Below are 25513 nucleotides of genomic sequence, written 5' to 3'. Positions count from 1 at the left end.
ACAGGGTATGGTAGTAGGTGCCATGCGCACCAGTTTGTGTGTCAAGAACTGCAATGCTGCTGGGTTTTTTCACACAACAGTTTACCATGTGTATAAAGAATGGTCCACCACCCAAAGGACATCCAGCCAACTTGACACAACTGTGGGAAGCATTGGAGTCAACATGGGCAAGCATCCCTGTAGAATGCTTTTGACGCCTTGTAGATTCCATGCCCCGGTGTTTTGAGGCTGTCCTGAGGGCAAAGGGGGGGGGGGGGGGCAACTCTCAATATTAGGAATGGTGTGCCTAATGCTTAGTACACTCTGTGTAGTTCTATTGTAAAAATGGCGAGAGGAGAGATTACCATTTGGCTTAAAGAGCTTGTCTGCAAAAAACAATCCCAATTAGAATGTTCTGCTGGTGAGAATGTTCCATTACTTAATGAACCATCTTGAACAGACTACTGTGCAACAGCAAACAGTGTAATTGGTCTGGTAAATAGAATGTCTCACTCCATTGTCTGTTTTTGGAGTTGTTAGCTCGCTGATACTGAACTGAGAATCATCTAAAATTCCCAATGATGTGGTAGTGCATTGATTTTTGTAAATGTATGGCAATTGAGGGAGAACAGCTGAATCAAGGCTTGAACCCAGGGCAAGTAAACTACCTCCCAAAAAGGCCAAGATCTTTTGGTAGAGGACATATTCTCCCAATTATTATACAGTGCACTCATCGTAATCCTTTATAAACAGAAACTAGCTTAAGTTGAGAGCTAATGTTACATTTTACAATGCTGTCGCCATGATTTGATTAAGATGATCCTTGTAGAACACCATTGCTGAATTTAAAAAGTATAGTCCAAGTCCATCAATCATATTTCTATCTTATTTTGACTGATTTTTACATTTCTTGACTTTTTATACAGGTTCCAGCGAGGGATAGCATGAACGAAAATACTTATAAGCAAGGTCGGTTGGATCAAGTATCTATGAATGTGAACAACAGGTTGAAGGTCGTATAATGCCTGCCTAGTGCTCCTTTCTCCTATCTCATGGGATGGGGGCCTGTGTGTCATTCAACTGGTTTCATAAATTATGATAACTAAGTAATGCTTGTCTCAAGGTAACCCATTCATAGACGCTAACTACTTTTAGCTCCCATTGACTATAGTATCTTCTGGCCGGGGGAGTTTTGGTTAAAGCCCAGACGCTCGTTCTGAACGCTGAAATGTATCGCTTGCGGTACAGTTTTTGAAACATAAAGAACGTATCTTTCATATCAGCAAGAAATAATTATACTTTTTTAAAAGGTTAAATTACTACGCAACTTTAATAGGGTTAGGATTCCCACACGGCCATATTTGCATTTTACAGCGCTTGTTTACGAAAACAAATCACATTTTATTTGTCACATGCGCAGGTGTAGCCTACCATGAAATGCTTACTTACGTGTCCTTTCCCAACAATACAAAGTTAAAAACTACGATTTTTTCTAAATATAATATAGTAACGCAATAAAATGACAATGACGAGGCTATATACAAAGAGTACCGGTCCCGAGTCAATGGCAGTGGTTTGAGGTAGTTGAGGTAATATGTAGAGTAAGTATGTATACAGTACCAGTCAAAAGTTTGGACACACCTACTCATTCAAGGGCTTTCTTGAGCGAGCAAATCAAAATATGTTTTAGATTTTAGATTCTTCAAAGTAGCCACACTTTGCCTTGATGACAGCTTTGCACACTTTTGGCCTTCTCTCAACCAGCTTCACCTGGAATGCTTTACCAACAGTCTTGAAGGAGTTCCCACATATGCGGAACACCTGTTGGCTGCTTTCCCTTCACTCTGCGGTCTAACTCATCCCAGACCATCTCAATTGGGTTGAGGTCGGGTGATTGTGGATGCCAGGTCATCTGATGCAGCACTCCATCACTCTCCTTGGTAAAATAGCCCTTACACAGCCTAGAGGTGTGTTGGGTCATTGTCCTGTTGAAAAACAAATGATAGTCCCACTATGCGCAAAACATATGGGTTGGCGTATCGCTGCAGAATGCTAGTTGCCAAGCTGGTTAAGTGTGCCTTGAATTCTAAATATATCACAGATGGTGTCACCAGCAAAGCACCATCTTACTCCATGCTTCATGGTGGGAACCACACATCCGGAGATCATCCGTTCACCTACTCTGCTTCTCACAAAGACCAGCCGGTTGGAACCAAAAATCTCAAATTTGGACTCATCACACTAATTGACAGATTTACACCGGTCTAATTGCTCATGTTTCTTGGCCCAAGCAAGTCTCTTCTTCTTATTGGTGTCCTTTAGTACTGGTTTCTTTGCAGCAATTTGACCATGAAGGCCTGATTCACACAGTCTCCTCTGAACAGTTGATGTTGAGGATGTGTCTGTTACTTGAACTCTGTGAAGCATTTATTTGGGCTGCAATTTCTGAAGCTGGTAACTCTAATGAACGTATCCTCTGCAGCAGAGGTAACTCTGTGTCTTACTTTCCTATGGCGGTCCTCATGAGAGCCAGTTTTATCATAGCGCTTGGTGGTTTTTGCGACTGCACTTGAAGAAACTTTAAAAGTTCTTGAAATTTTCCAGATTGACTGACCTTCATGTCTTAAAGTAATGATGGAGTGTCGTTTCTCTTTGTTTATTTGAGCTGTTATTGCCATAATATGGGCTTGGTCTTTTTCCAAATAGGGCTATCTTCTGTATACCACCCCTACCTTGTCACGACACAATTTATTGGCTCAAACGCATTAAGAAGGAAAGAAATTCCACAAATGAACTTTTAACAAGGCAAACCTGTTAATTGAAATGCATTCCAGGTGACTACCTCATGAAGCTGTTTGAGAGAGTGCCAAGAGTGTGCAAAGCTGTCATCAAGGTGGCTACTTTGAAGAATCTCTAATATAATATATATTTTGATTGGTTTAACAATTTATTTGTTATCACATGACTCCATATGTGTTATTTCATAGTTGTGATGTCTTCACTATTATTCTACAATGTAGAAAATAGTACAAATAAATAAAAACCCTTGAATGAGTAGGTGTGTCCAAACTTTTGACTGGTATTGTACATGTAGGTAGGGGTAAACGTGACTAGGCAATCAGGATAGATAATAAACAGTAGCAGAAGCATGTGTGAATGTGTGTCTATATGAGCGTGTATGTGGTATCAATAATATGCATGTGTGTGAGCGTTTGCAATGTTGGCGTGTCCATGTAGTATGTGTAGGTGTGTGGGTAGAGTCCAGTGTGTGTGCATAGAGGAAGTGCAAGACAGTAAGTGCAACAAAAAAAGGGGGATGCAAATAGTCCGGGTAGCCATTTGAGGAACTGTTCAGCAGTCTTGTGGCTGGGGGTAGAAGCTGTTCAGGAACCTTTTTGTCCCAGACTTGGTGCTGCGGTTCCGCTTGCCGTGCAGTAGCAGATGGAACAGTCTTTGATACTTGGGGGGCTGTAGTCTTTGACCATTTTTAGGGCCTTCCTCTGACACCGCCTGGTGTAGAGGTCCTAGATGGCAGGGAGCCCTGCCCCAGTGATGTACTCGGTCGTACGCACTACCTTCTGTAGCTCCTTGCGGTCGGATGCCAAGCAGCTGCCATACCCAAGCGGTGATGCAGCCAGTCAAGATGCTCTCAGTGGTGCAGCTTTATAACCTTTTTAGGATCTGAGGGCCCATGCCAAATCTTTTCAGCCTTCTGAGGGGGAATAGGTGTTGTGCCCTCCATGAATGTGCAGTGGTCAAAAAAGTACCCAATTGTCATTAACAGTTTTTAAATCAAAAGTAAATGTAATTACTTAAATATACTAAGTATCAAAAGTTAAATAAAAAAATCATTTCAAATACTGTATATTAAGCAAACTAGACTGCACCATTTTCTTGTTTTTTAAATTTACAATTAGCCAGGGGTACAATTAGCCAGGGGTACACCAACACTCAGACATCATTTCCAAATGAAGCATGTGTGTTTAGTGAGTCCACCAGATCAGAGGCAGGGATGACCAGGGATGTTCTCTTGATATGTGCATGAATTGGACCATTTTCTGTTCCTGCTAAGCATTCAAATGTAACAAGTGGATGTCAGGGAAAATGTATGGAGTAAATTTAGGAATGTAGTGAAGTAAAAATAGTCAAACATATAAATAGTAAAGTACAGATACCCCCCAAAAAAGATTTAAGTAGTAATTCAAAGTATTTTTACTTAAGTACTTTACACCACTGTGTTTGTGTGTTTGGACCATGATAGGTTACACCCCTGAAGGGCACCAGTGTTGGGGATGTGCCGGATGTGCTGTTGCCTAACCTCACCACCTGGGGGCATCCCATCAGGTTGTCCAGGATCCAGTTGCAGAGGTTGGTGTTCAGTCCCAGGGTCCTTAGCTTAGTGATGACGGCACTATGGCATTTAAAGCTGAGCTGTAGTCAATGAACAGCATTCTCACGTAGATATTATTTTTGTCCAGGTGGTAAAGGGCAGTGTGGAGTGCAATAGAGATTGCGTCATCTGTGGATATGTTGGGGAAATTGGGAGTGGATGTTTGGGGTGATGGTGTTGACGTGAGCCATGACCAGCCTTTCAAAACATTTCTTGGCTACAGATGTGAGTGCTATTTTTATTTTTTATTTCACGTTTATTTAACCAGGTAGGCCAGTTGACAACAAGTTCTCATTTACAACTGCGACCTGGCCAAGATAAAGCAAAGCAGTGCGACAAAAACAACAGAGTTACACATGGGATAAACAAACGTACAGTCAGTAATACAATAGAAAAATCTATATACATTGTGTGCAAATGTAGTTAGATTAGGGAGGTAAAGCAATAAATAGACCATAGTGGAGAAATAGTTAGCATTAACACTGGAGTGATAGATGTGCAGATGATGATGTGCAAGTAGAGATACTGGGTTGCAAAAGAGTGAAAATAAATAACAATATGGGGATAAGGTAGTCAGGTGGGCTATTTACAGATGGGCTGTGTACAGGTGCAATGATCGGTAAGCTGCTATGACAACTGATGTTTACAGTTAGTGAGGAAGATATAAGACTCCAGCTTCAGTGATTTTTGCAATTAGTTCCAGTCATTGGCAGCAGAGAACTGGAAGGAAAGGCGGCCAAAGGTGGAGTTGGCTTTGGGGATGACCAGTGAAATATACCTGCTGGAGCGCGTGCTACGGGTGGGTGTTGCTATGGTGACCAGTGAGCTGAGATAAGGCAGGGCTTTACTTAGCAAAGACTTATAGATGACCTGGAGCCAGTGGGTTTTGCAACGAATATGAAGCGAGGGCCAGCCAATGAGAGCATACAGGTCGCAGTGGTGAGTAGTATATGGGGCTTTGGTGACAAAACGGATGGCATTGTGATAGACTACATCCAATTTGCTGTGTAGAGTGTTGGAGGCTATTTTGTAAATTACATCGCCGAAGTCAAGGATTGGTAGGATAGTCAGTTTTACGACATTAGTTTAGTGGCATAAGTGAAGGAGGCTTTGTTGCAAAATAGGAAGCCGATTCTAGATTACATTTTGGATTGGAGATGCTCAATGTGAATCTGGAAGGATAGTTTACAGTCTAACCAGACACCTAGATATGTGTAGTTGTCCACATATTCTAAGTCAGAACCGTTCAGAGTAGTGATGCTAGTTGGGCGGGCGGGTAGGTGCAGCGATCGGTTGAAGAGCATGCATTTAGTTTTCCTTGCAGTTAAGAGCAGTTGGAGGCCACGGAAGGAGTGTTGTATGGCATTGAAGCTCGTTTGGAGGTTTGTTAACACAGTGTCCAAAGAAGGGTCAGAAGTATACAGAATGGTGTCGTCTGCGTAGAGGTGGATCAGATAATTACCAGCAGCAAGAGCGACATCATTGATATATACAGAGAAAAGAGTCGGCCCGAGAATTGAACTCTGTGGCACCCCCATAGAGACTGCCAGAGGTCCGGACAACAGGCCCTCCGATTTGACATACTGAACTCTATCTGAGAAGTTCTTGCTGAACCAGGCGAGGCACCTATGGGGCAATAGTCATTTAGACTGGTTACCTTGGCATTCTTCGGCACAGGGACTATGGTGGTCTACTTGAAACATGTAGGTTTTACAGATTGGGTCAGGGAGAGGTTGAAAATGTCAGTGAAGACACTTGCCAGCTGGTCAGAGCATGCTCTCCATACGCATCCTGGTAATCCGTCTGGCCCTGCGGCCTTGTGAATGTTAACCTGTTTAAAGGTCTTACTCACATTGGTTACGGCGTGTCTGATCACACGGTCATCCAGAACAGCTGGTGCTCTCATGCATGGTTCAGTCTAACCCTTGATCATGACTCTCAGTTCCATTACACAGTCATTGGACGAAGGCGTCTTCTGTAGGGGGGAGTTTTGATAAGAGCCACGGCACTCGGTCTGAACATTAATACACATCTCTTGCGGTATGGTTTCGGAAGCATAACGACCTCATGTTTCATATCGGCGAGAAAGAATAAAACAATTAAAAAAGGTTAAATTGATACATACCTTCATAGGGTTAGTGTCACTGCTATGTTTCCATGTTACAGTGCTTGTTTACAGAAAACCGACGGAAGTGGACAACCCGTGATAATTAGCTACAGTATCTGCATCTCCAAACACCTGTGCGTAAACGGAAGACAGACGCCACAAACGTGTTGTCACTGAAAAATACTGTTAGCTGCAACGGTGGTAAAACCAGTTAAAACAGTGTTCAGTAAGTGTGTATTTTGATTTGTGAAATTATTTTAATTTGATTTGAAAGTAGAAGGATTTATGTTTCTAGAACTGTTTGACAATTGAGAATCGATACACGTTTAGATGGAGTATTTGGCTGTTTTGGATTCCAAAGCCAATACGAGTAACGTTAGGCTCCTTTAGTCCAATATTGGGCTAGGTTCAGTGTTGCTTGCCTCGAAGCGAGCATAGAAGGAATTTAGCTCGTCTGGCTCACGTCACTGGGCATCTTGCGGCTGGGTTTCACTTTGTAATGCGTGATAGTTTGCAATCCCTACCACTCTGACAGGCATCAGAGCTGGTGTAGTAGGATTCGATCTTAGTCCTGTATTGACGCGTTGCCTGTTTGGTGGTTCGTTGGAGGGTGTAGCGGGATTTCTTAAAAGCGTCCGGAATAGTGTCCTGCTCCTTGAAAGCGGTAGCTTTAGCTTAGTGCAGATGTTGCCTGGAATCCATGGCTTCTGGTTGGGATATGTACGTACGGTCATTGTGGGGACGTCGTCGTTGATACACTTTAATGAAGCCAGAGACTGATGTGGTAAACTCCTCAATGCCATCGGCTGAATCCCAGAACATATTCCAGTCTGTGCTAGAAAAACAGTCCTGTAGTTTAGGACCACTTGCGTATTGAGTGTGTCACTGCTTCTTACTGTTTTTTTGGGGGGAGGGGGGCTTGTAAGTAGGAATTAGGAGGATAGAGTTATGGTCAGATTTGCCAAATGGAGGCCAAGGGAGAGCTTTGTATGGAGTAAAGGTGATCTAAAGTTGTTTTCGCCTTAAGTTGTACAGGTGACATGCTGGTAGAAATTAGGTAAAATGGTTTTGAGTTTTCCTGCATTAAAATCACCGGCCACTAGGAGAACCACCACTGGTTGAGCATTTTCTTGTTGGTTTATGGCCCTATACAGCTCGTTGATGGTAGTCTTAGTGCCAGCTTCTTCAGTTCACGCTGATAGGGTAGTCTCAAACGGAGCTCGTCCAGTTTATTCTCCAGTGATTGCATGTTCCCCAAAAGAATGGAGGGTAGAGGCGGTTTATCCACTCGCTGATGTAGTCTCATCGTATCCCGCAAGCCGGCCTCTATAACGCTGCCTCTTCCTTTTTCGAGTGTCAGGGATTTGGGCCTGGTCCTGATGAGCATTATGTCCTTGGCTTCCAACTCTTTGAAGTAGAAATCCTCATCCAAATCGAGGTTAGTGATCGCTGTTCTGATGTCCGAAAGCTTTTTATGGTCATAGGAAATGATGGCGGAAACATTATGTACAAAAAAAGTTAATTAAGATCAGCTCAAAAAAGACCAATTGTTCCGGAGCCCTGTAAAACTGCTGCCATTCCCTCCAGCGCCATTCTAAAAAGACAGAAGACAGAGGGGCATACTATGCTAACTACCTATCTGTGTTTCAGAACACCTGTGTGTCAACGGAAGATGGATGCTACAAAGGTGTTGTCACAAAAAAATACTGTTGGCTGTAACTGTTAACAGTGTACAGTAAGTGTATATTTTGGATTTGTGAAATTATTTTGATGTGATATGAAACAGAGTTTTATGTTTATAGAACCGTACCTCAATTGACAATCAACTCACGTTTAGATGGATTATTTGGATGTTTTTGCTGCCAGAGCCAATTCGCCTCTGAACAGAACATGTAAGGTCCTTGGACTATAAGGAGTAAGGTTAGGCTCCTTTTGTCCATTATTGGGCTGGTCTCAGTGGTTTGTAAAATTATGCAACATTACAATATTTGAAATGGGTACATTATTTGTCCTGGTCTGCAATGGAAGTGAAGATTCACAACTATTCGTTACAACCATATGCACCAACTACCGGATGTTATGTTGATAGTTACTTTGTATCTACCTTGTTGATACATTGTATTTCATGTTCTCGTGAAATTACTACGTAGGGGGTGAGGCGTGGTGCAGAGGGAGGAGAGGAGTCAGGATCCTGTTGGTGGAGAACGACGCACGACACATTTGAACATTTAACTAGCTATTGTGTCTGATACAGTTCATTAGTTAGTGAAAGGTGAATTGGTGGAAGAGCACCTACAGCGTTATCATTCGGTACATTTTACTTGAATCGACCTACATAGGCTACGGCGCTGAGGATATGAGTATGGCGGCACTTCCCGAGGTCCGCGGACTTCAGACCGATGAGGTAAATATTTAGCTAACGTTAGCTAACTAGCTAGCCAATTAACTAACTGGCTAACTGGACAGACAAATGCCGTTATATCCAAGTGTTTTAGCTAAAGTGTCATTACATTTCTTTGGGTATTGTCAACCAAGCTGTCAGTTGGACAGTCAAGTCCCACCATACCTATCAAGTTTATCAAAGCAACGTTAGCTAGCTAGCTAGCTAGTTAGCATGTGTAACAGTTGATGGTCACTGGTAGCTGTCATCGTTGTGTTGGCCTACTGTTGATTAATTAGCTAGCTAACACACACTTTTTTGACAACCAATAGATAATACAATACATTAATTGAAGGATTATTAAATAACCATGTCATTTGGCTATAAACTCAGAGCATTGCCCAAAGGAGTCATGTGAGTTATCACGTCATTATTAATGTAGCCTAAATTGATCTGGAATATTTGAGATCAAATGAGTATCCACGTGGAAAAACACACTTTATTTCCCTGTGAGTCATTTACAGTAAGTGACATTCATGTAGTTAACATCATTAACCTGATATTTACAATTTTGCATTTGGGAAGTATTCAGACCACATGACTTTTTCCACATTTTGTTATGTTAAGCCATATTCTAAAATGGATTAAATAAAAAATAAATCCTCAGCAATCTACACATAGTACCCCATAATGACAAAGCCAAAACAGGTTTAGACATTTTTGCAAATGTATTAAAATAAAAAACAGAAACCTTATTTACATAAGTATTCAAACCCTTTGAGCTCGAAATCAAGCTCAGGTGCATCCTGTTTCCATTGATCATCCTTGATCTTTCTACAACTTGATTGGAGTCCACCTGTGGTAAATTCAATTGATTAGACATGATTTGGGAAGGCATATACCTGTCTATATAAGGTCCCACAGTTGACAGTGCATGTCAGAGCAAAAACCAAGCCATGAGGTCGAAGGAATTGTTCGTAGAGCTCCGAGACAGGATTGTGTCGAGGCATAGATCTGGGCAAAGGTACCAAAAAATGTCTGCAGCATTTTAGGGCCCCAAGAACACAGTGGCCTCCATCATTCTTAAAAGGAAGAAGTTTGGAACCATCAAGACTTGTCCTAGAGCTGGCCCCCTGCCAAACTGAGCAATGGGGGAGAAGGGCCTTGTTCAGGGAGGTGACCAAGAACTCGATGGTCACTCTGAAAGAGCTCCAGAGTTCCTCTGTGGAGATGGGAGAAACTTTCAGATTTACAACCGTCTCTGCAGCACTCCACCAATCAGGTCTTTATGGTAGAGTGACCAGATTGAAGCCACTCCTCAGTAAAATGCACATGACAGCTTGCTTGGAATTTGCCAAAAGGCACCTAAAGGAGTCTGACTTTGAGAAACAAGATTCTCTGGTCTGATGAAACCAAGATTGGACTGTTTGGCCTAAATGCCAAGCGTCACGTCTGGAGAACCTGGCACCATCCCTACGGTGAAGCTTGGTGGTGAAAGCATTCTGTGGGGATGTTTTTCTGCGGCAGGGACTGGGAGACTAGTCGGGTTCGAGGGAAAGATGAACAAAGCAAAATACAGTGAGATCCTTGATGAAAACCTGCTCAGGACCTCAGATTGGGGTGAAGGTTCACCTTCCAACAGGACAACAACCCTAAGCACACAGCCAAGACATCGCAGGAGTGGCTTCGGGACAATTTTCTGAGTGGCCCGGACTTGAACCCGATCGAACATCTCTGGAGAGACCTGAAAATAGCTGCGCAGCAACACTCCCCATCCAACCGGACAGAGCTTGAGAGGATCTGCAGAGAAGAAGGGGAGAAACTCTCCAAATACAGGTGTGCCAAGCATGTAGCGTCATACCCAAGAAGACTCAAGTCTGTAATCTCTGTCAATGGTGCTTCAACATAGTCCTGAGTAAATGGTCTGAATACTTAAGTAAATGTGATATTTCCGTTTTATTTTTTATACATTTGCAAAAATGTCTAAACCTGCTTTTGCTTTGACATTATGGGGTATTGTGTGTAGATTGATGAGGGGGGGAAAAACTATTTAATCCATTTTAGAGTAAGACTAAAGTAACAATGTGGAAAAAGTCAAGGGTTATGAATACTTTCCGATAGCACTGTAAGTAGCTAAAAATGTGATTTATGTCTTTATTGTGTTTTTTTTTTCAGAATGAGGCTAGAATTCTGAGAGTGAAAGTCATAGCTGGAATTGGTTTGGCCAAGAAAGATATCCTTGGAGCCAGGTCAGTCTTGATTTTGAGGAAAATATGTCTTCAAATGGATAATCCAATCTATCAGTATCACTTAATAAATTCAGGAGATTCTTTTCTTATGGTATTATAGCGAACGGTGGGACAGAGAAGGGACCCTCATATTAGCGAGGATCACTTCACTTCCCCCTCCGAACGCAAAATCACATCCCTGTGCTTTGACTACTCACACGTCTGGCCTTACAGTCGAATGCAATCCCAATTCTGACACCAATTTAACGAACAGCGGTACAGGGAAGCGAACCCAGGTCATTGGTGTCAAATGCAAAAACCCTATGCATCGCACCCATAGGGTTAACCCACTTGGCTGGAATTGTAACCAGGCTCATGTTAGCGAGCTTTGCTTCAGTATCTTTGTATAATTCTGGTGTCTCATGTTACCAAAATACAGTGTCCTATCTTTGGTATACTCCCTTTTCAGGAAACATGCTTTTGGCCATGTTATACCATAAAATACTAAATTCTGATTCTACATGATCCTTAGTGTGGACTGTGGACCCTTCCTAACTTATTGGACTCCTAAATCATCTATTACAGTTATGTGTGCTGTTTTGCCCAAAACACATCTAGAGTTCATAAGCAGGTCTATTGCCCCAATCATGTTACACATCTACCCACTTCATTATAAACAGCAAACTGATTATTGTCAGTTTATACTGTAAACATTTGGTAATGAGCCCATGTGTGTGTGGAACTTTTTATTTATTTAGTCAGCATTGTGGACCTAGTGGTGTGCATGCATACTATATGGTTGTTGAAGGCCCTGTGCATTTAGAAATACAAACTTATTTGCAGAATACTATTTATCAAACTTGAGCGCAAAAACCTGAGACTTGCAAAATAATCTTCAAAATGTGCTGTTCCACTGACAGAAAATAGTTGCTGTGGTCCTGTTTTGCATTGTTGAATGGAAGGTTCAGCACCATAGCAGTGGGTTGAAAGACAGCCTTGTGTTGTCCTGCTTTGAAGATATGATATTCATATTAAGTAGGCTTGCGTCATCTTCCATGCGTTCCTTAAATTGTCCACTCGCCGTAGACCGTACTGTAACTGTCCTGTGCAACCTTAAGATGGCGCTATAATCAGGAGTTCTGTGTGCTTGTATACAGTAGATGCTTCAGAATCTCCAGGCTCTTTTCCCCTAAATAGCCCACCATCATTTCCCCTCAAGTCAGCAGTGCCGAATAAACACTATTTTTCGACACATGTCCATTGTATTGGGGCGGCAGGTAGCCTAGTGGTTAGAGCATTGAAATTGTAACCGAAAGGTTGCAAGATCGAATCCCTGAGCTGACAAGGTAAAAATATGTTGTTTTGCCCCTGAACAAGGCAGTTAACCCACTGTTCCTATGCCGTCATTGAAAATAAGAATTTGTTCTTAACTGACTTGCCTAGTTAAAATAAAGGTAAATAAAAAATTGTAAAAGATCAGTGTTTTTTTTTCAGTGCAACTATTTATAGTATGATGACATCATTGCTTTGTGCTCCATATGGCCTGTGGGATAAAACTGTTACATTACTGTTTGATCTTTGTGCACACCAAGGGACAGAGACATCAAGTTGAGCTTTGTATTTTCATTTTCTACCACAGTGATCCGTATACAAGAGTGTCCCTTTATGATCCTGTCAATGGAGAACTAACAAGTCTTCAGACTAAAACAATTAAAAAGGTGAGTGACTGCGACAGCAGAATAAGTACAGAGCATTTATTTGTTTTGTAAGTATCCTATTTACATTTAAATACATTGTCTTTTCCAGACATTGGACCCGAAGTGGAATGAGGAATTATTTTTCAGGGTAAGTCAAATGTATGATAAAAGAGCATTGTTTGTGTAGTTACTGTTTTACCCAGGGCTCTGAGGACATTTAAGACTCAACCTTTCTGTTTCTTTATTTCTCTCTTGATCTAATCTCATTTTGCTGCATGCCTCCATGTCGTATGGACAATTAACTACAGCCGTATTTCCTAGCCCTAATGGCCCAGTAATATGTTCCCTATTAGTGTTTGAAGCTGCTCCAGATTCTCACTGGGAGGTTAACATTTCACAAACGGCAAGTTAAAAGTCAGAACGCGAAACTTTTCATGTTCATGTCTGCGGACTTGTTGTTATTTTTTTATTTTTTTTACAATGTTTACGGGTGTCTGTACATAATCAGCACCAACAGGAAGTCCTCCACTGTGTTGGGTATTGTGATTGGTCAGTAAGACCCACCCAGCATCCTGTGCGTATTGTTGCCCCTGGCTCCTATCTTGGGCATGTAAACACAGCTTGATTAAATGTTGAACTGAGGGTGTGAAACAGAGCCTCATTGAGTCAGTTGGTGTTGGCGTGAGTCCTTGCTCTGAGGTTTTTGTGTGGAAAGCTGCGTATGCCAAGGTCCTTCTGTCCTGATTGTTTTTCATTAGGTTGATCCTCTATGTTAGAGGAGCAGACATAAATATTCACAACCCTTCTTTAGTAGATGGGAGCACAGATATGAATTTGAATTGTTAGTGTACCTTGAGACCTGAAGTTCAAGGGCACAATTCAAAAGCTGGAACTTTTGCTGACGGTGGTTGAATTCGTTATTTCAACAAAAATACTTTGAAAAAGAGTAGTTTGTTAGGGTGGTGGTTTCCTAAGCTTATTGTGGTTGTAAAAATGTAATCTTGATGGAGAACAACATTTTCTGCATGTGGAGAAAAAGCGTAGAGCGGGGTAACTTCTACCTGCATCTGGTTGTGCCACATAGCAGGAGACTTGGCCCATCTCGCCAGTAGACAGAGGGAGATATTTGAAATGTTTTCATTCCTCTGGCCATGGATATTGAGCATGAAGCTTTTGTGTGTGTGTGTGTGTATATATAGTTGCACACATTCAGTAAAATATCCACTATGTTTAAGCCTTAGAAACTTATTAGCCATATCTAGAAATGATGGCAGTGTTGCACAATGTCTCATTGCCCTGGACAGTGATTCAACACTCTCCCAGTCATATGATTTTTTTTTTTTAATCACGTCACCATGCCAGTTGAGATTTCTCCGTCTCCTACAGTCTATTCAGGGCTTTTCTTTATCATGGTGTCTTGGTACTGTAAATCAGTACTCAGTGAATTCTCCTTAGACGGATACAGCTGTTGTAACACTAACAGCTCCCTGCACTTTGTTTTACTTGTCCCTATTGTGAATATTGTTATGTTTATGCCTGTCCTGGAAATCTTTAGAACCTTTTTGATAAAATAACATGCGTTCAAACCAATATCAAAATATATTTTAAAACACCTGACTCCCTAGCATATCTCTTATCTGTATCTTTTGATTGTTCTTTTGGAGTTAATCATATATTATAAAGTAAACAAGTTATATTTGCCGAAGGCACTCCCATATATTCTACAGGAGTTGCGGGCTATTTGGCCCACCTTACCAACGTGGCAGTGTCAATAATGGCTTCACTTAGCAAGAGGGCCCATTTTAACAGAAACACATTTCATTTTCCAGTGGTCATGAAATGACCTGGGGGCGGTGGCTTTAGTAACGATTCCCCTGACAGGGTGGTGGCTATCTTTCACAGTGCGCCCCTTCCCAGCTCTGTCAGGTGGTTTTCTGACGTATTTTAGTTATAGATCATTCTCACTCTGTTTTAAGCATTGAGAGGAAATACACCTATATTTGAAAATATTAAAGAGAAATATATATGTAAAATAAAAAAAGGTGTATTCTGTGTCAAATGGGATGGGTATCAGCAGATGGAGGATCCAGTTAGCTTTCATTAGTCCAGTTAGCGATGGATTTAAATAATAGCCATGTTTGGTGCAAAACCTACTAGTTTTCAAGGACCTTTTTGTGCGTTGTTAGCCAGCCAGAATACAACAGTGCTATCTTTGCTTATGAGTGGAGCTTGATTTTAGCTTCACAGCTGACATTGGTCACCAGCCATTTGTGGTGCTGAGGACTGTGCTATTGGGGAATGGGCTTCCTCCAAATAGAAATCAGAAGATTGAAGCTAGCCTGAGTTTATCCGCGTAGATGACTCATTCTTTTACAGACCCTTCTGGGTGGGCTCGTTCTTGCTGAAATCTGGTCAGTGCACAAATACTCACCTTATTTACAGTAGGAAGTGCTTGGGATGTTTTCGCTAGTACAAATATATTTTCTGGTCCTCCTTTTGCCATTTTGAAAAGAATGAATACAAAGAAGCTTCATATGCAGTCTAGTCCACTGAGCCTTTCCCTTTGTCCTATTGTACCTTCATTTTGTCTAGACCAGGTATTCCCAAACTGGGGTATGCGTAATGCCGTCGGGGGTACGCCAAATAATATTTTTTTTGAAGAGTCCATTTATATTTTCCTATGAGGCTATACATTTGGATGAGTTTTTTTTTCTTGCCTGAGTAGCCTCGTTTCACTGCCAAAAATAAAATTAAACCATCTAGTGTTCAACGAAATAACAACACAATGTCAAATACAGGTAGCCTAGTCAAATAATTAACTTCCAGTTACATTAACCGTTACTCTCTTGCGGGAATTCCACTAACGGTCCATATGTAGCCAAACGTAGCTGCTGCTCATTCTGGTTTCTCGAAAATGGTATAAAAAAAAGTCCGGCCCGCGTCCATAGAAACACATAACAGCTCTACTGATAGTACTGCTACTATCAGCAGTACTGCACCTGTCGACAACACAAGTTGTTCTGCTTCCACAAGCACATCTAATGCTAGCATCAGTAATTCTACATTTGTTGTTAGCCCAGCTACCATGAACACTGACAGTTGTGAATCTGATGCAGCCGAAGAGCTACTGCCCCCTTACCCGGGAAAGCACAGACGAAGAAGTACAAATATGATAACTACATTGATTTGGGGTTCACTTATATTGGGAGTAGTGCCTGTTATATGTGCAAAAGTACTATCTCACAACTTGGTGACACCTTCAGTCTTGCGCAGACATTTAGAAACAAAACATGCCAATTTGAAAAACAAGCCACAGGAGTTTGAGTGAAAATTAAGATGACTTTCGAGTAGTAAGACATGTATAAAAGCAACAGATACCATTTAATAAGAAGGGGCTAGAAGCGTCTTATATGGTGAGCTACCGAGTGGCTAGGACAGACAAGCCCCATACTATTGTGGAGGATTTAATTCTTCCTGCTGCCACGGATATAGCTGGGACAATGCTGGGGAAAAGGTTAAAAAAAACTATACAGACAATGCCTTCATCAAACAACAGTTTCACGACACATCAGTGACATGGCAGGAGATGTTTTGAAACAATTACTGCTTCGCATACAAGCCAGTGAATTATATGCATTACAGCTGGATGAGTCAACAGATGTGGTGGCTTGGCACAGCTCCTGGTATATGTCCGTTACATTTATGGGGGGTCAGTTAAGGAAGACATCCCCTTCTGGAAACAAGGACAACAGGAGAGGATATTTTTTTCCCCATAAATTTTACCCCCTTTTCTCCCCAATGTTCGTGGTATCCAATTGCTAGTAATTACTATCTTGTCTCATCGCTACAACTCCCGTACGGGCTCGGGAGAGACGAAGGTCGAAAGCCATGCGTCCTCCAAAACACAACCCAACCAAGACGCACTGCTTCTTTAACACAGCGCGCCTCCAACCCGGAAGCCAGCCGCACCAATGCGTCGGAGGAAACACCGTGCACCTAGCTCCCTTGGTTAGCACCCACTGCGCCCGGCCCGCCACAGGAGTCGCTGGTGCACAATGAGACAAGGATATCCCTACCGGCCAAACCCTCCCTAACCCGGACGACGCTAGGCCAATTGTGCGTCGCCTCACGGACCTCCCGGTCGCGGCCGGCTGCGACAGAGCCTGGGCGCGAACCCAGAGTCTCTGGTGGTGCAGCGTCCCGGGGGGCCCCAGGAGAGGATATTTTTAAAGTGCTGGACAGCTTTGTGACATCAAATGGACTTTGGTGGTCAAGAAGTGTTGGTATCTGTACTGATGGTGCAAAAGCCATGACAGGGAGACATAGTGGAGTGCAAGCAGTTGCACCCGACACCGCTTGGGTACACTGCAGCATCCACCGAGAGGCTCTTGCTGCCAAGGGAATGCCTGACGGCTTGAAAGACGTTTTGGACACTACAGTGAAAATTGTTAACTTTGTTTAAGCAAGGCCCCTGAACTCTCGTGTATTTTCTGCACTATGCATTGATATGGGCAGCGACCATGTAGCGCTTTTACAACATACAGAAGTGCGCTGGTTATCAAGGGGCAAAGTATTGACAATTTGTTTTGAATTGATAGACGAGTTTAAAGATTTCCATACTGACCATAATTTTCACTTGTCTGACCGCTTGCATGATGACGTTTCTCACACGACTGGCCTATCTGGGTGATGTTTTTTCTCGCCTGAATGATCTGAATCTAGGATTACAGGGACTCTCCTCAGCTATATTCAATGTGCGGGACAAAATTGAGGCTCTGATTAAGAAGTTTGAGCTCTTCTCTGTCTGCATTACAAGGACAACACACAGGTCTTTCCATCACTGTATGATTTTTTTTGTGTGCAAATGAACTCAAGCTTACGGACAATGTCAAATGTGATATAGTGAAGCACCTGAGTGAGTTGGGTGCGCAATTACGTAGGTACTTAACCGAAACGGATGACACAAACAACTGGATTCGTTATCCCTTTTATGCCCTGCCTCCAGTCCACTTACCGATATCTGAACGAGAGAGCCTCATCGAAATTGCAACAAGCGGTTCTGTGAAAATGTAATTTATTCCGAAGCCACTGCCAGATTTCTGGATTGGGCTGCGCTCAGACTATACTGCCTTGGTAAATTGTGCTGTTAACTTCTTATGGCTGCAATCCCGTTAACGGGATGATATGACAACAGCCAGTGAAAGTGCAGGGCGCCAAATTCAAACAACAGAAATCTCATAATTAAAATTCCTCAAACCGTATACCATTTTAAAGGGAGTCTTGTTTATTAATCCCACAAAAGTGTCCGATTTCAAATAGACTTTTCAGCGAAAGAAACACAAACGATTATGTTAGGTCACCGCAAAATCACAGACAAACAGTCATTTTTCCAGCCAAAAACAGGAGTCACAAAAAGCAGAAATAGAGATAAAATGAATCACTCAATGATCTTCATCAGATGACACTCATAGGACTTCATGTTACACAATACATATATGTTTTGTTCGATTAAGTTCATATTTATATCCAAAAACCTCAGTTGACATTGGCGCCATGTTCAGAAATGCCTCCAAAATATCCGGAGAAATTGCAGAGAGCCACGTCAAGTAACATAAATACTTAGATGAAATATCATAAACTTTGATGAAAGATACATGTTTTACATAGAATTAAAGATACACTTGTTCTTAATGCAACCGCTGTGTCAGATTTAAAAAATCTTTACGGCAAAAGAACAATATTCAATAATCTGAGAACAGCGTTCAGCCACAAAAGGAAGCCATACAGTTACCCGCCAAATTGTGCCGTCAACAAAACTCATAAAAAGCATTATAAATCTTCACTTACCTTTACTGATCTTCGTCGGAATGCACTCCCAGGAATCCCACTTCCACAAGAAATGTTTGTTTTGTTTGGTAATGTCCATCATTTATGTCCAAGTAGCTACTTTTGTTAGCGCGTTTAGTAAACAAATCCAAACGCTCGCGCAGGTCCAGGCGAACGTCGGACGAAAAACTTCAAAAAGTTATATTACAGGTCGAATAAACTTGTCAAACTAAGTATAGAATCAATCTTTAGGATGTTGTTATCATAAATATTCAATAACGTTCCAACCGGAGAATTCCTTTGTGTCTATAGAAGTAATGGAACGCAAGTCGATATCATGTGAAATGCGCGTGACCAGGACCTGGCTCTCTGCCAGACCACTGACTCAAACAGCTCCCATCCGGCTCAAAATCACAGTAGAAGCTTCATTCAACGTTCTACAGACTGTTGACATCTAGTGGAAGCCGTAGGAAGTGCAAACAGATCCATATCCCACTGGGATTTCAATAGGCGATGAGTTGAAAATCGACCAACCTCAGATTTCTCACTTCCTGGTTGGATTTCTTCTCAGGTTTTTGCCTGCCATATGAGTTCTGTTATACTCACAGACATAATTCAAAGTTTTAGAAACTTCAGAGTGTTTTCTATCCAATACTAATAATAATATGCATATATTAGCAACTATGACTGAGGAGCAGGCCGTTTACTCTGGGCACCTCTGTGCACCTTTCATCCAAGCTACTCAATACTGCCCCTGTAAGAAGCCATAAGAAGTTAAGACACTGATGCCCTTTGCTACCACGTACCTATGTGAGAGTGGATTCTCGGCCCTAACTAGCATGAAAACTCAATACATGCACAGACTGTGTGTGGAAAATTATTAAGACTGAGACTCCAATACAACCCAACATTGCGGCGTTACGTGCATCCTTTCAAGCACACCCTTCTTGTTAATCTGTGGTGAGTTAGTCACAATTTTCAATGAACAAATAAGGTTTTATATTTAAGATGGTTAAATAAAGAGCAAAATGATTGATTATTATTTGTGTCCTGGTCCTATAAGAGCTCTGTCACGTCCCACAAGCCGGGTTGTGACACAAACTCACTCATTCTTATGTTTATTAACTGTATCGTGTGTGTGTGTGTGGCAGGCTTACAATGATAGCAAAAAACAACATTTGACATTGTGCTGACGCTGGTGCTAGAGGGGGTACTCAGATGGAGGTTGAATGTTTGAAGGGGTACGGGACTATAGAAAGTTTGGGAACCACTGGTGTAAATAATGCCGCTGGTGTTGATGTTCTTATTTCTATGTGGATTTTCTTTTGACTTTGTAATCAGTTTGCATTGAATCTTCACCTAGTTGTGAGACCTCTTAGGAAATTGCTCAGGGGAAGTTTCCACTACCTCTCTGTGGGTGTTTGTGACGAACTTGCTATGCTGTGTAGCATAACTGTTTTCATGGTATGTGAGTTCTGAGCAACATGAGGTCAAATATCATGTTTCTACATATCGATGCTTTATGTGGCCACGAAAGAGATGTTTAGAATGTACTCCCAATTCTAAAGAAACATTCAATTTCAACTTAGAAACCAATAGTAAACTGGTCGAGTTCTATACCTGTCGTGGTAATTTTCTGTATTACTAAATGAGAAGAGTTTACAAACCACACACAAGTCAGAGTTATATTTTAAACTCAGATTAAAGGTGGGTCCATCTGCTTCGTTCCTGAAGTGTGGTTTCCCTGAGATCCCATGTTTTGAGGGATCCCTCATGCACGATTTACCTAGGTCGTCAGGAGCGGTCACCGAGTGAAGATTCACATCCCATCCTCATCGCCAAATGTCGTGGTAATTTCCTGTATTACTAAATGAGGAGAGTTTACAAACCACACACAAGTCAGAGTTATATTTTAAACTCCATCTTTAATTATATGAGCTTCACCATAGCCCTTTGACTCTCAGATCAATTCAGTGTTTATAAATGAATTCTCTGAGTGCTTACAAAATACTTAGTATCTTTTATAGCCAAGATACACCCCTCTCAACTCACATGACGAACCACAGATCTTAGGAACTTCACAAAGGGCCTTTTACTTGAGAGAGGAGTATCCCATAGCCAGATAGCATTAGCTATAAATTATCGTTCAGTTTGGTCTCTTAGACGAGGTTCTACTTCTTGTTCTTGGTACTTCCTAGTACCAAAACATTACCTCATCCAATGGCATATATCAATTGTCAATTCTAGATACTCCCATCTCAAATACACAACCCTCCTGGACAAGCTCACGGAGGGGAGTGAGCCTCTAGGTCATATACTAGGTCAAGATTCATGCAACATCAGAGGGGTAATACAATGGTTCCAGACACTGCCATACTCCTCCCTCCCAATGGGAAAAGGAGGGAATGACTGGAGTACAGACATTGTGGAGATAACTAACTGGTTCCCCATTAATCACGCCATCCCTTCACATTGTTTAGGAATAGTTACAGACACATTCACATATGAAGACAATTTTCAAACCTGACTTCTCCCTTTCTGATATTCTGCATATTACCAGACATGTAAAAGACAAGCCTGACCTCTCCCCTCTCTGGGCCCCAAGTGACTTTTCCCTAGAGAAGAAAGGAAAATGCAACTGCCAACAGTATAGTCCAAAAGAAGACATTCTAATGACAAGTATAAAGTAAATAAAACATCTTATTTATCTATGTTACCTAACTAATTCTGATTCAGCTACGACATACCTAATAAAGGTTAAGGACTTGTTGTGATTGACAGATACTGGGGGTCGACAGATACTTGAAACTTTGGACTATAACATTTTGGGGAGATTAATGACCGGTTGTTGTTGATTCAATTTGTTGATGTTTTTGGACCCATTTATTGAAGTCGATCTTTTCTTTTTCAGGTTCATCCCAGGAAGCATCGGCTGTTGCTGGAGGTGTTTGATGAGAATCGTCTGGTAAGTCATTACGATATTCCTTCAGTATGTCCAGGCCTGTGGCTTTGACACTGTCACCACTACTGCTGACTCACTTTGCTAAAAGTGTAAATGACCTTGAAGGCACAGACATAGTGATAGTTATTATAATCCTGTACATATGTTTTACCAGTTAGCACTTTATGTATCTAGTCCCCACATTTTGGAGGTTCATAAGTATTTGGACAAATTCACTTATGTGTATTAAACTAGTCCGATGTTAAGTATTTGGTCCCATATTCCTAGCACGCAATGACTACATCAAGCTTGTGACTCTACAAACTTGTTGGCTGCATTTGCAGTTTGTTTTGGTTGGGTTTCAGATTATGTTGTGCCTAATAGAAATTAATGGTAAAAAATGTATTGTCATTTTGTAGATAAGACCATGTTAGCAATTGAAAGAACACTTTGGAGATTATGGGGAAATTATCAGGCCAAAGGTGAGGACACAACAGTTCACCTGGCACAAGACTGAATCCAAACATTACACTTTTGATTTTATGTGCATTTTACATTTACTGTACTTTTCACAGCATTTTTCAATAACGAAAATCTGAAAATACTCTGGATACATTCAATAACAATACGAATATTCATTGGCATTTTGGAGTAGGTGCAAGATATTAAAAAACGATTACATTGGTTGGAGTGAGAGGTCATATTGGTGTTTCCAAGTGGCCACACACCTCTCCAAACTGTGCATAGTTCCTAAGCAATTTCAATGAACTTTTATGATATAGTTGAAGGAAAGAGCCCTCAACTATAAGTTCCTTTTTTGAGCTCTCATGGCTTTGCCATTGAGGAACTGAAGCAAGCACACTTGTAGTTGTTTGTTTGGAACACAGCCCTGTGTCCCAACCATCACACATTGCTGTTGTATACGCAATCCAAAAACATTCCATTTATAAATCGCAATCTGGGTCACAGGGGCATCATTTGAAAGCTGATTCTGTTGCCAACATGGCTAGCTTAGTTATGATATTAGGCACTTCAAAAGGCACTTCAGACGTTGTAATTTTGGTGCACAGAATGGAGTCATGGGTGCATTCAAGTGTGTGTTCTGTGGCAAATGCTCTTCACAATACGACAAACCGGCTCATTGTGTCCAGGACAACCCAGGGTATAACACATGTCATCCTTGTAACTGTGGATCAAACATAGCGATCCTAAATGTTGATAATGTAAATGACATGAGTTTTCAAATATGGACATGTGAAGTGCACATTTGAACTGTTGAGTGTGTGGTTTGCTGGTATAACATCAAATGCGGTATTTATTATATTTCTCAACGGTTCAACTTTCAGAACACAAACTCCTCCGGATTTACAGCATTATCCTCACTCAGACAACAAATGTGCAAAAGTAGCCCAATTACCGGGAGGGACGGGGGCATCCTCTTGTCTTGTGCCGTGCTCAAGTTTATCTTGAGCAAAACCCATACAGGCTTGTGAACTGGAAAACCTGAGCTCTGATGTCACGTGTAGCATGTTACTGTACAGGCACTGGTTTCCAATTTTGGCGCATATCAATTACAAAATCTGCAATTTTCAACGAATGGAAAGGGTTAATGTGGATGAATAATGAGTGAGAAAGTTACAAAGGCATAAATATAATATCCCCCACAAGTATGTCTTGGGGGTATGATGTTTGTGCATCTAACGTTCTCACTAATCATTATTCATGATTCATTCATAATTATCCATAATCATGGTAGCATCCACATTAATGTTGACGTGTTCAGAAACATATTCTATTCTTATTTACAATGAAAGTGACTCCAGAATGACACAATACATTATTTACCATTAATTTCTATTGGGAACAACACAATACATTATTTACCATTAATTTCTATTGGGAACAACACAATCTGAAACACAACCAAAACAAATTACAAATGCATCCAACAAGTTTTTGAAGAGTTACAAGTGTGATGTAGTCATTGTGTGCTGGGAATATGGGACCAAATATGACACTTTTCACTACTTTAATACAGACGTGAATTTCTCCAAATACTTGACACCTTCAAATGTGGGGACTAGATACATAGTGCTTTAATTTCTAAACGGTAAAACGGATATGTATGAAGATAACCTCAAATGAAGGTGACATTTTGTACTGTCGCCTCAAATTAAACATTTGATCTCAAATCCAAAATGCAGGAGTATAGAGCCAAATTTAAATGTTTTAGCTTCACTGTCCAAATAAGTACGTAGGGGAGTGTAAATATGGTGTGTTATCACTTGATTCATTCTGACAATGGTCAGAATAACTTTTACTCCATGAATAGGCCTAGTTTATATTCCAGTACACCAACACTGAGTAAACCTACCTGTTTGTATTGCTACCTTCCAGGTGTGTTTGGCTTTCATTTAGAGGTCGACCGATTTATGATTTTTCGATACCGATTATTGGAGGACCAAAAAAAGCCGATACCAATTAATCGGACGATTTGTGTGTATATATACATATTTGTAATAATGTCAATAACAACAATAATGAATGAACAATGAACACTTTTATTTTAACTTAATATAATACAATCAATAAAATCAATAAAATGAATTTAGTCTCAAATAAATAATGAAACATGTTCAATTTGGTTTATTTCTCTCTATACCATTTGTATTTCATATACCTTTGACTGTTGGATGTTCTAATAGGTACTTTAGTATTGCCAGCCTAATCTCGGGAGTTGATAGGCTTCAAGTCATAAACAGCGCAATGCTTGAAGCATTGCGAAGAGCTGCTGGCGAACGCAGTAAAGTGCTGTTTGAATGAATGCTTACGAGCATGCTGCTGCCTACCACCGCTCAGTCAGACTGCTCTATCAAATCATAGACTTAATTATAATATAATAACACACAGAAAGACGAGCCTTAGTTTCCGGATTTGACCATATTAATGACCTATCATTTCGAAAACAAAACGTTTATTCTTTCAGTAAAATACAGAACCATTCCATATTTTATCTAATGGGTGGCATCCATAAGTCTAAATATTCCTGTTACATTGCACAACCTTCAATGTTATGTCATAATTACGTAGAATTCTGGCAAATTAGTTTGCAACGAGCCAGGCAGCCCAAACTGTTGCATACACCCTGACTCTGCATGCAATGAACGCAAGAGAAGTGACACAATTTCCCTTGTTTAATATTGCCTGCTAACATTAATTTCTTAACTAAATATGCAGGTTTAATAAAATCTATACTTCTGTATATTGATTTTAAGAAAGGCATTGATGTTTATGGTTAGGTACATTTGTGCAACGATAGTGCTTTTTTTTCCGCAAATGCGCTTTTGTTAAATCATCCTTGTTTGGCGAAGTTGGCTGTCTTTGTTTGGAAGAAATGATCTTCACACAGTTCGCAACGAGCCAAGCGGCCCAAACTGCTGCATATACCCAGACTCTGTTGCACAGAACGCAAGAGAAGTGACACAATTTCCCTTGTTAAAATAAATTCATGTTAGCAGGCAATATTAACTAAATATGCAGGTTTTAAAATATATACTTGTCTATTGATTTTAAGAAAGGCGTTGATGTTTATGGTTAGGTACACATTGGTGCAACGACGGTGCTTTTTTCTCGAATGCGCTTGTTAAATCATCACCCATTTGGCGAAGTAGGCTGTGATTCAATGATAAATTAACAGGCACCGCATCGATTATATGCAACGCAGGACAAGCTAGATTAACTAGTAATATCATCAACCATGTGTAGTTAACTAGTGATTATGTTAAGATTGTTTTTTATAAGATACGTTTAATGCTAGCTAGTACCTTACCTTGGCTCCTTGCTGCACTCGCATAACAGGTAGCCAGCCTGCCACGCAGTCTCCTCGTGGAGTGCAATGTAATCGGCCATGATCGGTGTCCAAAAATGCTGATTACCGATTGTTATGAAAACTTGAAATCGGCCCT

The 25513-nt window shown here is 41.0% G+C and overlaps 1 protein-coding gene across 3 annotated transcripts in view; it reads left to right on the top strand.

Moving 5' to 3' along the window:
• Nucleotides 1-8600: 8600 nt before the first annotated feature.
• The window catches only part of LOC129854244 (E3 ubiquitin-protein ligase NEDD4-like), a 54923-nt gene continuing 38010 nt past the window's right edge, over nt 8601-25513 (top strand). For 2 of the 3 annotated variants that reach the window (XM_055921056.1, XM_055921054.1), the window contains exons 1-5: nt 8608-8880; nt 11032-11105; nt 12724-12802; nt 12891-12929; nt 21519-21572. In XM_055921056.1, coding sequence (XP_055777031.1) covers nt 8833-8880; nt 11032-11105; nt 12724-12802; nt 12891-12929; nt 21519-21572 — 294 coding nt within the window. In that variant the 5' untranslated portion in view covers nt 8608-8832. Of the gene's footprint in view, nt 8881-11031; nt 11106-12723; nt 12803-12890; nt 12930-21518; nt 21573-25513 lie in introns of all 3 variants that reach the window. The other variant, XM_055921055.1, reaches the window with a different exon arrangement.

Source organism: Salvelinus fontinalis, chromosome 4 (genome assembly GCF_029448725.1).
Source record: "Salvelinus fontinalis isolate EN_2023a chromosome 4, ASM2944872v1, whole genome shotgun sequence".
Taxonomy (NCBI): Eukaryota; Metazoa; Chordata; class Actinopteri; order Salmoniformes; family Salmonidae; genus Salvelinus; species Salvelinus fontinalis.
Note: the sequence above shows the minus strand (reverse complement) of the source record. Positions and strands in the feature narration are given on the sequence as shown.